We start from the raw sequence: 14737 nt of genomic DNA on the forward strand, positions 1-14737 counted from the left end.
ATATTACCTCTACAAAGTCTGTCTTGATGATTATAATTATATAGTATTAAGAGTTTGTTTTTGTTTTGCTTTAAATGTTGTTATTGTTGTTTTTCCTTTCCGTTTACTTTGTTGAAATAATTTTATATATTTTTTCTGTTCCTTATTGTGCTTTAAATACAAATATATTTTTCATAGTGATTGTTTATTATGATACTCTTAAAAAAATCCATCTCACTAAAAAAGTGCAACTCTAAATATTTTGTTGTATATAGGGTGTTTCTTTCTATCTTAGAACTACTTAAGTTTTATTGACCAACAGTGGAAGCTCTGGGTGTCTAATCTAGATATGTTTTCCAAAGTTTATCTCAACTCTAAATCCCTCTGAGTCTGTGACTTCCATTCTGGCATCTTTCCCATTCTGCATCATTACCCTGTGATCACATCTGTAAGTTCTTTCAGAACCTTAGATATAGTTGATTTAGCCATGGAAATCTGAACTTATTCACAGTGCCAATGTATTTTTTCCTTATTATCTACTTGTAATCTTGAACTCTACTCTCCTATTAATAATACCTACTCTACTCCTTCCAATTTGGGAGATCATTCTCCTTGATAGAGAAGTGATAAATAAAACATGAGTTGAGATTTCTATTTTATTATATTTTATTCTCCAATGAGTAGGCCTGTGCACTACTTTATTTGGAGCAGGAAAATATAGAATGCATATTAGTAAGATTTTAATCAAGATTTGTTTGAAAGTGTGTGTGGGGAAATTTGGCATTGTGTGTATGTAAACTTCAACTTTTTTCTTTTTTTTAAACAAAATTGTGAAATACTTATTTAGGATTGAAATTTTGTAATCTATGGTCCCCAACCTTTTGAAATGGTTCCTAATTTAAATAGGGAGGCAAAATAGATGTCCAAAATATTGGATAACTACACATGTGATAAATAAAAATACAATGTAACACAAAAGTTAAGTGTGTCTAGAACAGAGAAGATAGTAAGTGCTTTGGGAAGTTGATGTGTAATAGTAGAAAGCCAGGTAATGAGGTCATTGCCTCTAGAGGAAGAAGTGAAGTAATCTGTATTTCGTCATCAACATTGAGTGCTTACTCTGTCATTTTGAGCATGGCAAGATTTAGCTTGACCACTTCCTAGGCTAAATGCTTAGGAAATGGAATGTGGTTTTTATAAGTCCTGCTGAATGAGGATGTCAAATGCTTGTTTTATAAATAAATTCTTTTTAGTTAAAATAAAATCCATATGCTAGGTTCATTTTCACTGACCTATAAGAACCCCTTTAGATATTGTTTTTTGTCCTGTTTAATGATTTAATAAAGTAGCACAGATTATAGATAGTTAGATAGTCCTACAATTTGATGATGGTGGGAAGAAATAATTATTTAGGTTCAGGTGATGTATTTATGCATTGTATGATATTGTATTAATATTACTTTTAATGTACAGGTCATGCTTTATTACATACAACCTCATTAAGAAACTCAGAAATATCAGGAATTTTTTCTAATGGATTTATGTGAATGTAAGCAAATAGTTTCTCTTTTTGTCATTTTGGACTTATGGGTTGCCATTTACCTACTTTTCTGCTTTCTGGGCATGGGTGATTCCTTAACTCTTTGAATAGAGACAAAACATGGTCCAAGAAGATATCCCTTCTATTTCTTGGCTGGATGAGCTCTTAGAAAGTAGCTTTTTCCTCACATAGCCATGGTTTACCTGTGAGAAGTCAGTAACTGAGATGATGCTCTGCTACCATGTTCACTGTTGTACCACTGACCCAAAACTCAGGATTTTCCACAGATGCCTTTGGTGCTTGTGGTGATTTATTAAAGGGAGCTCTACTCCCAGTGGATTTATTAAATTAGGCATGCTTATTTAATAGTGCTCCAGCAGGCTTCCTGCCACCTTTCCCTCCAAAGGAGGTTGTGATTGCAGGGATTTATGTAGTGCTTTATTATTTACCAAATGCTTTATTTACATACATTATCTCATTGGATCCTCACCACAATTCTGTTAGAAAGACAGTCCAGATTTAATTATCTCCTTTTTACATGTTATGGACCTAAGGCTCAGAGAAATAAAAAATGTTTGTGCAAACTCAGAGAAATAGAAGGATTTGAACTTTGGGCTTTTGGCTTTAAATGTCTCTCTTTCTCTCTTTTCCACTACAACATAGCTCCCTTATCAAAGTTTATTTTAAAAAAAAATATATACACATGGACAAATGTATCAAGGGGTTTAAATATATAAATGCTATGAAAATATTGCTTAATTGTCTTTATATTTATTTTGAAAAATTCTATATTGAGGAAAGATCTAATGAAGAGAAAATTAAGAGAGAATTAGCAGAAAATACACTGTTTGAAAAAGTAACTGTTGTGTCACTATGTGTTTAAAAATGTGTTAACTAACATTTGCAGGTGATAGAAGCATAGAATTCTAGTGAGATTAGTGAATGTAGCATGGTGAAAGAACAGAGGATTTATTTTTTTTAACCTGTTTTATGTCATGGATCCCTTTGTGGATGCTCCAGGATCTTTTTGTGAATAATGTTTTTAAATGAATAAAATAAAAGACATAAGATAATGAAACCAGTTATATTGAAATCGAGTCTGTAGACAAAGAGACTAAGATTACCTAAAATGCAGTGGTGGAGTTTATAACTACTGCAATTTTGAAGTAATGATGCTTGTAAGCAATATTTTTAGAAATTTATAGCAGCACTAATATAGTATCAAAACATCTGTTTTTTTCTCTTGGTCAGAATATTACAAGTACTGTTGATATTACAGTGGTTTGGTGACTACATAATTTAAAGAAATTCATGATTTTTCTTAGAATCTAGTGTGTGTCAAGATGGAAATTTTTTCCCCCCCACCAAACCTATGAACTTTAAATTATAAACTTTGAGGTCAGGGGCTGTCTTTTGCATAACCTGGTACTTGTCAAATAGTACATGATTAATTAATGCTTATTCAGGATAGCTTGCCATGGTGTAGCAGATAGAGTGCCAGATCTGGTGTCAAGAAGACACAGATTCCGAAGTTGAAATCTGGCCTTTAGTAGTTGTGTCACTTAACACTGTTTGCTTTGGTTTCTTCATTTATAAAATGAGCTGGAAAAGGAAATGACAAATCACTCCTGTATCTTTGCCAAGAAAACACCAAATGGGATTATAAAGAGTTAGATACAGCTGAACAACAACTAAAAAATATTCTTTAACTGACTGACTCTCTGAAATCTATAACTGGAATATGGATCCTAGGTTAAGATCTCTTGGGATAGCGACTAGAACTGCAATTTCATCAATGTATTGATAGTCGATAACTCCAGAGTTCAGATATGCTCTCTGCCAATGCAGGTGGGTGATTTTTCAGTGACTTAGCATTAACTTGTCCAACAAGATGTTGAGTCCAGGGTTCCACAAGTCACTTTTTGAGAGACCAGGATTAAGTCTAGGTTTTTCTGGCTTTAAGGACAGCTCTCTTTCCACCATGGCTTCTCTTTATCTAGTATAATACCAGCATTTCACCATCTGGATTTTGAGACTCTGAGAAATTCAGTAACTTTTCTAAGCTCACACAGCAAATTCATGGTAATGGGCTTATCTGATATTACTCAGTCACTGATTTTCTGAGGCAGTCAAAGGATCTTTGCCGTCGACAAAATGAGAGCCTTTCTTCGCTATAAGGAATTATGTTATGAGAATTTCCAGTTTTCATTTTGTTTTTAATCTTAGAAGCACTCTTGTTTATATTGTTTATTATTTCCACTTGCTCATAGTAAGGCTTTACATCTTAAGGTTTCCTTCCCTTCTCCCCCCTTTCCCTCCCTTGTATCTCCAAATCAGAGGTTAAACTTATGTACCTGCTTGTTGATGTATCTTAGTTCAGTGGTGTCAAACTCAATAGAAATGATTTCTATACACCTCTTATTGACTTAGAAAACTATAAATTACCTTTTGTTGTTGTATTATATTTTGAGTAATTTTGTTAAATATTTTCCAAATATATTTTAGTCTGATTCTTTATACTAGTACACGTTTGCCATCTCTGTTTAGAAAATAGTGGCTTTTGGGTGTTGATAGGCCATGAGCTGAGGCTAAAACAAATTGTAATATTTTTTGTTTTTGCAGGCATTTGGGGTTAATTGACTGGCCCAGCATCACATAGCTAGGAAGTGTTGTGTGTGAGGCTGGGAAACTCAGTTCCTCCTGATTCTAGTGTCAGTGCTTTATTCACTGTATCATCTAGCTGTTCCTCATAAAAGAGGCAGTCTGGAGAGGCAAAACTTGTAGTTTTGAAGTTGAGAGATCTGAGTTTAATTCTAGATGCTGGGATACACCAGCTTGGCCACTATGAGCAAGTCATCTAAACGTTACATCTTTATTTTCTCATATCAAATAGGAACCAAATACAGATATCTTTCTACTTAAGGTGCTATCATGAGTAAAAAGTTTTATTTTTTTTTTAAACCTCATTACACTATATAAATGTATGTTATTCTTCCATTGTTATTGTAATTACCAGGTTAAGAAATGAAGAAGATAGTCTAAACCTCATCAAAATGGAGGGTTAATTTTTCCAAAGTATAAAGAGTCCTATATTTCAGGCATAACTTTGTAAAACAACTCTAGCCCATAAGTTGATTGGCTTTGTACAGAGAAACAAAAAATTTTGAATTTACCTCATCCAATTTGTGGATTGTATATCCTGTACTAATTGAACATTAATCATAGTTCTGTATGCTCAAAAGTAAGCTAGTGTTCTAATTTTTGAAAAGTCTGACTGTGCATACTAGTTATCAGACTGATTAATTTTCCTATTAGATTGGGGGGGGGGGGAGTAATCTCCAGAAAAGTTTAGGAAGGAACTAATATCATAAAGCCAGTATTCTATTTTGAAATAGAGGCATCATAATGCCTCTATTTATATAATACCATAGTATGTTGGATAGATAGCTGATCACAAAAACTGGGGTTTAAGCCTCCCCTAAATCCTCATGAACTGTGTGACTTACTGGACAAATCAATTAACAGTTCAGTACCATGGGGACCTCTCTGAGAAAGTTCAAAAACTACAATAGGTAGAGAGAGTTTTCTCAGTTGACTCCAGTCCCTATCCTTATTTTAGATAGTGACACCTTGTATTATTTTATACTGAGAGGACTTGTGACTTAGTGGATAGAACCAGAACATCTAGGTTCAGGTGTTACAAACTTTGACTTATAATTGTTATGTAACCTTGGACCTTGTTTCTCTAGAAGTAATTTTCTAATACAAGGGTTCTTAACCTTTATTGTGTCATCAACTCTGGCAGTCTGGTAGAGCCTATGGACCCATTCTCAGAATAATATTTTATATACATAAAAATAAAATTTATGGAACTATTAGAAAGGAAACAATATGTTGAAATTGTGATAATCGAATATATAAGCATATATTTAATTATTACACGTATAAATTTGATTATATATGTATATATTTGATTATTGTGTTTCAATATGGTTTCCTTTGTAATATAAACGACATAAATATATTAAATATATTTAATTTTATAATATATTAATATAAATATTTCAATATTGTAGATTATATATTTTTAAGTTAATGGATCCTAAGTTAGGAACCCATATTTAAGACAATAAGTCACAGAGAAAGTATTGATCTTTTTTGTTACAGAAGTATCCTAACTTGGGAGCTCCTGATACTAATGAAACTACAGGTTTAGTCCCTGTCCTTTATTTTCTTATAGAGTTTGCTTTTTTTTTTTTTTTTTTGTATACATTATTTTCTTCATTAAAGATAGATATAATAATTCATTGCTTCCCTGGGGGTTTTGAGAAGGCTTAATTAAATATTTTTGAAATACTTTGAAATCTATAGATGAATCACTCTATAAGTACTAAATATGATTAATTATTGAGAAGAGTAGGCATTTCTTTATATTTCATAGTGATTAAAATTGCTGACTTTAAGTGGAGAACTAACATTATGAGAGCAAATATGTCTGTAACAGGACTATTATATAGCTGGGGATATCACTAAAAGAATGTGTTGTGTTCTTAGATATTTGGAACAAATAGCAATGTATTATGACTGAATTATATAGTCAACAGTTTTTGTTTTTTGGGGGTTTTTTTTTGGGGGGGGCTGTTCTTGTCAAAATTTATCAGGATATTTAGAACTGTTTGGAAGAGGATACATTTTTGCCTTAATCAAAGAGATCCCATAAAAGTACCTTGGTTTCTCTTGTGTCAAAAATTATTAGCACATATCTTTCTTAAAATATTAACATTTACTAAGTTAAATGATAGTGCATTGGTTACTATTGTGTCTCAGATATTTATTGGGGCATTATTTTGTGGATTATCTGTGGCAAACCCAAGGTAGGTGACTTTGAAACTGTATCATGTGTCAGGATTTGAACCATTACACTCTCCTGATTAAGATAGAAAGGAGCAGATTATCAGCCTTAAGTATCAGGAAATAGTTTATAGCCAGGTCTGAATACCAATTATATCAGATCAATTAAGTTGGAACTGAGGGATTGGGACCTGGAAACCAGCTATCAGGCTTTAGTCAGGAAAATTCGACTGTTTAGGGCAGCAAAAGTTGAATTCAATTTTACTAATTTGATTTCTTCTGTTCCTCCTTCCTTCTACAAGACTGGATACTCTTTGAGGACAAGTATTTTGGTATATGTTTTTTTTTATACTCTATAATCACAATATTAAAAGTTGTCATACAAATGTACTACTTGGCTTTTTTTTTTTTTTTTTTTTTTTTTTTCCTGAGGCAATTGGAGTTAAGTGACTTGCCCAAAGTCACATAGCCCGGACATATTAAGTGATTGAGTTCAGATTTGAATTCGGGTCCTCCTCACTTCAGGGCTGGTGCTCTATCCATTACACCAACTAGCTGCCTCATTACTTGTTTTTTTAGGGGAGGTTTGATCAAGGTACTGTGTTTGTAAGTAGAATGAAGAACAAAAAACAAATTTGAGTTCATAGCATCATAGATGCTAAGCCAGATGGATCCTTAGAGATCATTTGGTTCAATTCCTTATTTTATAGATGTATAAAGGTCTCCGAGATTAAATTACTTGTCCAAGGTCACACAGGCAGTAAATGGAAAAGTTTAGATTAGAACTTGCTTCATAATGCCAAAGGAATTCTTTCTAGTGAATTGCAAAGTCCAGAGTCTATGTAGAAACCTGATCATTTAAAAGCTACTTATAAGCTTTTTCTGGATTATCCTTTATTTTGTATTATGTCTTGTTTCCCCTCCATAGGGAAAATAATCAGAATGTGAAATTTAAAAAAAAAAAGAATTTTTTTTTTAACTTTAAATGTATTATGTTCCATATTTATCCAGATGGGATTTATGGTAGACCAGCAGTAAAATGTGCTAATTTTATTTTATTAACTGCTTTTTATGTAGAAATCATTCAGGTTTTTTTTTTTTTTTTTTTTTTTTTAAGTAGGGTAGTATATGTTTTATCCTGTTCTCACCAATGTATATTGAATAGTGTATTAATTGATGATTGTGAAAAACGAGTTTCTCTCTCCCTTCTCCCCCTCCTTTTTTGCTTTTTTGAGGAGGCGCATGTCTCCCAAAATCATGCAAAGCTTGTCAAATGTGCATTTTCTAAATACCTAGTTGATATTTGTTTTCTGTGGTGTACTGCAAGGTATTTGGAGGGTGGGGAGGGGAGAGATGTTGTCAAATCCATTTCTTTATCTTTCACCTTGGTGAGGGAAAAATCATATTTTAGTTCAAAGCTGTTCAAGTAAGTCCCTGCTCCTTATTCCCACCCTGTCTCCAGTGATATTATTTGGAGTCAGCAATCAATGGATTCCATCCCTCTGGGACTTGCTTAACCTCCAGAAGCTGATATAATACAGGCAAGAGCTTGTTACTTTATCTAAATTGTCCATCTCTACCTTAATGAGTGAAATGGTTAAGTGTGCATGTTGGGTGGGTGGGTGGGGGGCGGTGGCCGGGTGGGCGAGCCTCAAGGAATGTCTACCATTTGAGCTGAATATTTCAGTGTATATAGGGAGAGGGAGGGTGAGAGAGAAATCCACTTACATCACTAGAACTGCATTGAGTGTGAGCCTGTGCAGGTTAAGAGAGAGACTACAGTGTCTTGCTTTCTGCAGGAAGCAGCAATGCCGTTTGTTTCCTAAGAGGAATTTTTTTATTTAGAAAAGGAAGCTTTCTCTCTACCCAGGAAATGGCTTTCCTTGTGCGTTGCTATGCCAACTGCCTGCAGCCATGGTCCTCCAAAGTAAGCACAATAATGTAATTATATCGGTGTATTGCATCCAGACTCATGATTCTTGAGATTTTGTGTGTGCATGTGTCGTGTTTCTGTTAGTGACTCTCTTGGTAGTAGACGTGCTTGCATTGAGAGTGAAGGACAGACATCATTAAATTAAATGTCCATCAATGTCATGCTGCTAAGATTAATTGTGCAAACTTGGTTAGTTGAGTGGAACAGAGATCACTGGTCACCACTGTCAGCATCATTAGCAGCCAGGGAGGAGGTCGGTCCCTGTTCACACGCTCTGCCCTGATTTTTTCTCTCTCTCTCTCTCTCTCTCTCTCTCACCTCCTTCCCCTCTTCTTCTTAGTTGGAGGGGGTCTGTGTGTGATTGCAAATGAAACAAGAGTATTAACAATGCTTGACTGAATGCTAGAGGCTGGTTCCTACACCATCCTGACTAATATAATACTGTATTAAGCCTTTTTAAAGGGAGTCTGTGTGCAGTCAGCCATTTTAGCTTTTTTTTTTTTCCTTCCTTTTCTTTTTCCTCTTGTTCCTCAATCTCAAAAATGGTCTTGTTTTCTTGGAAGACTGTTAGTTGTGCAAGGTTTCACCAGGCTTGTGACAACCTAAGATGCTTAGAGTTTCAGGGTTATAAAAATGGAGACGAACACCATCGTTTGGATGGCTTTTCGGTACTACAAGTGTGAGAATTTTATTAAGCTCACCAATAGTGACACTTTATGCTGCAGCTTGGTTTCCCTCTCCTATTTTTTTTCCCTTTTTTAATTTAATGCTATAGAGGGTGACTTGCCATCCATGAGAGATTGGTACATGATGTGTAAAGTCAGTTCAGCATATGTTTCTTCATTATGAAACCACTAGCAATACCAGCTAACCATGGAGTTATGGGCCAGCAGGAGAAACATTCAGTAAGTATTGCAAAATGCTGCTTGTGCTATCGGTAGGATGTCATAGTAAACTGCTTTTAAATGGAAGCTGCTTCTCTTCAGGGGAAAGGATTTTGGAGGACTTAATGGGGTTTTGGTGGGGTGGGGAAGTTTGTCTGCCTTGTTTATCCAGTTTTTTATTATTATTTATTAATTACATTTTTATGCTTATTTTAGTTAAGATTTTTACATTTAAAAAAATCTTTATGGAAAAGCATAAGTTAATTGTACTAATCAGAACTGAGGAAGATAACAGTTGGTTTAGCTTAATGAAAAAAATGTTTTATAGTCCATAAGTAAAGTTCATACCATGAGATATGTTGCTGAAAATAAGCTTTCATGTTGTGGAACTAAGATGTAACTTTTAGTGAAGAAGCTTTGGCTATTAATTTGGCTGTGCATATATTAATGAGACATATATGATGATTTAATATATAATAAAAGTGTATGGGGGGGCGGGGAGAATACTACGGGAAAATGCCAGAAGTACTGGTGTTTTCTAATTGGTCCCATGAGTCATTTACACCTCTATCATATTGTAATCCCAGGAGGCAGTGTTGTTTGTGAGAAACACATTCATAAGTCCAACACCAAGTCTTGGCCGCAAGTGTCAAGAAGGTTAGCTTCGTTTTGCTGCTTGTATAAAAGTATGTCCAAAGTTCAATACACCTTTCCAGTTTGCCTGATTTATATCACAAAATTTGAAGTACATTGAAATTGCTTCTAAGAAGTTTAGTTGATAGTGTCTGGTTTTCTTGAAATTCATTTATTCTTAAATTCTGGCATTTTATTGTAATTATAATTGTAGTTCACATTCTTATGTTGCTTAAAGGCTTAAAAAAAGCTCTTTTCTCACAAGAGTATGGATGTCACTTCAATATATGAACTACATTTTAGAATTGTAGAATGGAAGTCGTGGAAGGATATATAGTACTAAGAAACTTCTGAATAAAAAAGTTCCTAAATATGGGGAGATTGATGGCTAAGACTTTGAATTTCAGTCAAAAGGCTGAGTTCCTTGTCAGTAAAACAAAGTTTAACTGATGGTGTTATTTTTTTTTCTTCTTTTTATAATTTCTTGTTGGGGAAAAATGATTTAATTTTTTTATTTATTAAAATTACATTATGTTGAGAAAAAAAGAAAGTAAAAATAGATTTTTTTATCAAGCATCTCTAACGGTTTTGTTTTTTTAGTATCCAGTACATGTTAATTATAAGCATTTTAAACTGTCTTATTTAGTAGGTACAAAACAAAGAAATGAATACCTACTTTATTCAGTTTGGTACTTTGATAGAATTTTTGAAGTATTTTAATTATTAAATGCATTACCATTGAGTAAATTAAAAGCTTTAAAAAGTAGTAGTATAAATGCCTCTATATTCAATTGGCAATAGAGATCTCACTCTTTAAACTTATTTGCTAAATAGCCATTTGTTTGTTTGTTTGTTTGCTTTTAAATTTAGGGGTCATTTGATAAAGGCATTTTAAAGTAGTGGTATAAGTATTGAGTTACTTCAAGGAAATGTTATATGCATCAAAGTAGTGCTTTCCCTTTTAGAACTATGCTAACAGAATATCATCTTTGACATATAAGGCAGTAGTGTGCTGCTTGTGAGTTAAGTTCTTTGCCAACTTTATTATTTTTAAAAATGGACACTGTTGCCTCTCTTGTGTAGCCTTGCTTCCTTTGCTCATAAAGTAGAGCATTTTAATTGATTTGCTCTACAAGCAAGAATTTAAAATTTGGAAAATTATTCTAGTAAAATGTAGAGAAAAAAGACATAATAGAAAGAGATGGTCTAGGAATCAATCAGAAAGACATGAGTTCAAGTTGTATCTCTTGTATAAAATAGCTTTGTGACCCTGAGCAAATACTTCAAAGCTCAGTGCCCCATACAACTCTCCAGAATTTTAAGCTACAGACAACATTGGTTGATCTTCATTGGCAGTGGAGGATTTTTCATCAGAAGCTCCCCAAAGAAATGAAAGCACAGATCTGGTCCAAATCTATTTTGATCTTAGTCTCATTCTCTCAATTGTAATACAGTTAGCCTTTTCACATCTGTGGAGTTAGGAATGCAGTGCCCTATGATCTGGAAAATATATGTAAAATTTTCTGGACCTCCTTTCAGTTATCATAGAAATCTAGATTTTTTTCTTTCTTCATCTTTTTTTTTTTTTTTTTTTTTTTTTTAGTGAGATGCATATAGTATATTATAAAATATGAATTAAGTATTTAGTCAAACTCTTTATCGTCTGCTGGACTTCATGATATCATCTGTAGCTTCCACAAAACTCCCCAAAATCCTTATTTAATTTCTTATGTTGACCATGATATATTGAAATCATGAAGGAGAAAGTTGTGATGTGGAATGAAAAACTATATATATTTTAGAATTTGTATCTTTCAAAGCTATGATTTATTATTGGTTGATTTCTGAACTGGTAAATGATGTCACAATTAATAGCTTTCAGAAATGAATTTGGGTTCTTTTGACAATAGTTTGTGAATTTTCCATTTGGTTGTTCAGAGTATGCCATTATTCACAATAGAAAACATGTTTTAAATTGAATAGGAAATCCTTTCCATTGGAATAGAGACTGGAATATAGAATTACCTAGATTACTGAGAAGTCAGACTTTCCCAGCTAGTATGCATCTGAGATTGAACTTAAATTCTCATCTTCCTGACTTTCAGGATGGCTAATATCCAGTTTCTTATGATCTCTAATTATGCCTTGTTTTTACCCTTTCCTAATGTTTCTGGGAAATATTACATAAGTTGATCCCAGCTTTTATTATGGGAAATGTTATTTCACTTGAAGGAAGACACTTTTAAAATATGTGTACATGAAGCTTTTTTGAGCAACAAGTAGTAAGAATTTAAAATTATAATTTGGGGTATAGTTCTGTGTATCTGTTAGTAAGATAATTTATTAATCTTAGTACCTGAAAGTTTCTTTTAGTTTAACTACTGTATTCCTAGAAACTCCTTTATTCATTATCCTACAATTGCTTCAGTTATCCAGTGTACTATCTCATATCTACAAAATGGGTCCTAGCTATCTTAAAGATAATATGCCTTAGAAGAAAACTTATTTAAATGCAGAGAATAACTTGCTCACTTGGCAAGATCTAATCCAATTAAAAGAAGATATAATCTGATTAATTAACACTGAGAACTTTTATCATCAGAGTGTTAGCTATTTGCACTATTTTCAACTTTTGGAGTATGACCTCTCAAAAAAAAAAGTTCTTTTTGAATTAGCAACCCTTGACTTAATCTGTATTGACATTTCAAACACATTTGCTACACAAAATGGCAGGTGGCTTTCAGAGTTATATTTGAGCTAATTTGTGCTTGAATTAATAATAAAAAAAAAAAAATGGAAAGCACTTATTAAGCACCTGCTGTATGCCACATCTATATGCTAGATATTAGACATTTGTTTAATCAGAAAAAATTATTATTAATATAGTGAGATTATTCATGTAATAACTACATGAAGGGTACTGTGTTAAGTGCTACGAATATAAAGAAAGGCAAAATACAGAAAGGAGGCATCCCAGAACTCAAGGAGCTCCATTCTGATGGAGAAATACGTGGATTTTTTCATTTTCATGCTTCTGTCACCACCATCTTTAAAACATGCAAACACATTCACATACATGCACACTACTTTGGCTTTATCCTTTCTCATTATAGTATTATCTCTTTTCCTTGACAAGATTCCCGAATATGTAGTCTTTGTTTTGCTTCTACCTTTGCATCTATCTTTGTCTTTTAATTTTAGTCATCTATAAATGGCTTCTATTTCCTTTTATCATCCTGAAACTTCTCTCATTATATTACCAGTGATATCCTTGCTAAATTCAATGGCCATAGCCTAGGTTTCCTCTACCTTGTAGTGTAACACTTGATGACCACTTAATATTTTTTCTTTTTTGATTTCCATAATCAGGAATATCCTTATTCTTTTTTTCTCTCAGGAATTCTTCATTCTCTTTCTTCTTTTACTCATATTCATCACCCTCATTCCCTAATTGTAGATCTTTCAAGTCTTAGGCCTTTTGCTGATTTCACTTTACAGTTATTTACAGTCATCTCTCATGACTTCAAACACATGCTTTCCAGATCTAAATCTCTGTATCTGAGATTTACATCAGTTGCACATTTCTAATTGGCCAGAGAAAATACTCAGTTTAATGGGCCATTATGAATTCAATTTATGAAGCATTTATTGAGGTTCTACTGCATTCAGAACATTCTGCTAACTAGGTACTAGCAAGATGCAAAGTTCAAATAAGATTCCAGCTGTGCTTGGAGCTAGAACAGGAATAATCTAAATACCTAGAAATTAAAATTAGGCTGCCTCAAATAAATATATTAGAAAGACTTTTTTAAAAATGAGGCTGTTCGTGTCAGGGAGAATTAGAGAAAACTTTAAGGAAGTTTGGTTTACCCATTGACTACTGAATCTTTAGAAAATCCTGGATTTTGCTACATACTTATGACCCTAAAATATTTTCATTATTTCACTTCATTATTCTGCAACTACTTTATCCAGTCTAAAATCCTTTGGTTCATTTCTCATCTCCATGATCTCTAGTGCTATCCTATCTATCTCTGAAACCATCTAATACAATCTCTTTATTCCTTCCCTCCTGCAGTCAGGGTTAAGTGACTTGCCCAGAGCCACACAGCTAGTTTGTGCCAAGTTTCTGAGGCTGGATTTGAATTCAGGTTCTTCTGGCTTCAGGATCAATGCTCTGTTCACTGTACCACCTACCTTCCCCCAAAGCTCTTAATTTTTCAACAGGCCCAGAGAGGTTGCCCAGAGTCACAAAGGAAATAAATGACAGAGCCCTGTTTTATACCCTAGTATTCCATCTCCAAATTCATTACTCTTTTCTATCTTACAAAAACTCCATGATCAGTAAAACTAAAGATACTGTTAAATTCTGTTTTTCTATTTAAATCTTACCCATGCCTCAAAATTTAGCTCAAGACTTTACTTTTTTTGCTATCTGCACCTTTCCATACTAATCCCTTTTTTCCTCTGAATTTCTATTGTGTGTCACATACTATAGTACATACATGTTCTCTAATTTGAGCATTTATAATCTTGACTCTTCCACTGTTAATAAGAATATCAGACACCCCAACTTCTTTCAAATTTCTTTCCATCACCTTTGATCATGCTAAGTGCATAGTAAATGCTCAATAAATAGTTAAGGCAGTATGGTGCAGTTGGCAGCCAAAAGGATCTGGGGTTAAAATCTTGACTTAGCCATTTGGTTCACATGTCTGGCTTTCTGTTTCCTCATATGTAAAATAATGAGTTAATTGAAATAACTTTTATGGGCTTTTCTGGTTTTTAATCTATGATTCCATAATTCTTGTTACTGGTGATTCTTATGGCTAGATAATAGGAAGACATTCTAGGATAAGAGAAGAATGTGAGCCACAATAGAGATGCAGGAATCAACATAGAGCCTTCTAGGAAAGA

At 33.4% G+C, this 14737-nt stretch overlaps 1 protein-coding gene across 13 annotated transcripts in view; it reads left to right on the plus strand.

Annotated features, from left to right (window-relative positions):
- Nucleotides 1-14737, plus strand: part of RAPGEF2 (Rap guanine nucleotide exchange factor 2) — a 287869-nt gene that overhangs the window by 178137 nt on the left and 94995 nt on the right. For 2 of the 13 annotated variants that reach the window (XM_023505898.2, XM_023505899.2), the window contains exon 1: nucleotides 9149-9208. The exons of 8 other annotated variants lie outside the window; for them this stretch is intronic. In XM_023505898.2, coding sequence (XP_023361666.1) covers nucleotides 9149-9208 — 60 coding nt within the window. 3 more of the 13 variants (XM_031942336.1, XM_023505900.2, XM_023505897.2) reach the window with 3 other exon arrangements.

Source organism: Sarcophilus harrisii, chromosome 6, assembly GCF_902635505.1.
Source record: "Sarcophilus harrisii chromosome 6, mSarHar1.11, whole genome shotgun sequence".
Taxonomy (NCBI): Eukaryota; Metazoa; Chordata; class Mammalia; order Dasyuromorphia; family Dasyuridae; genus Sarcophilus; species Sarcophilus harrisii.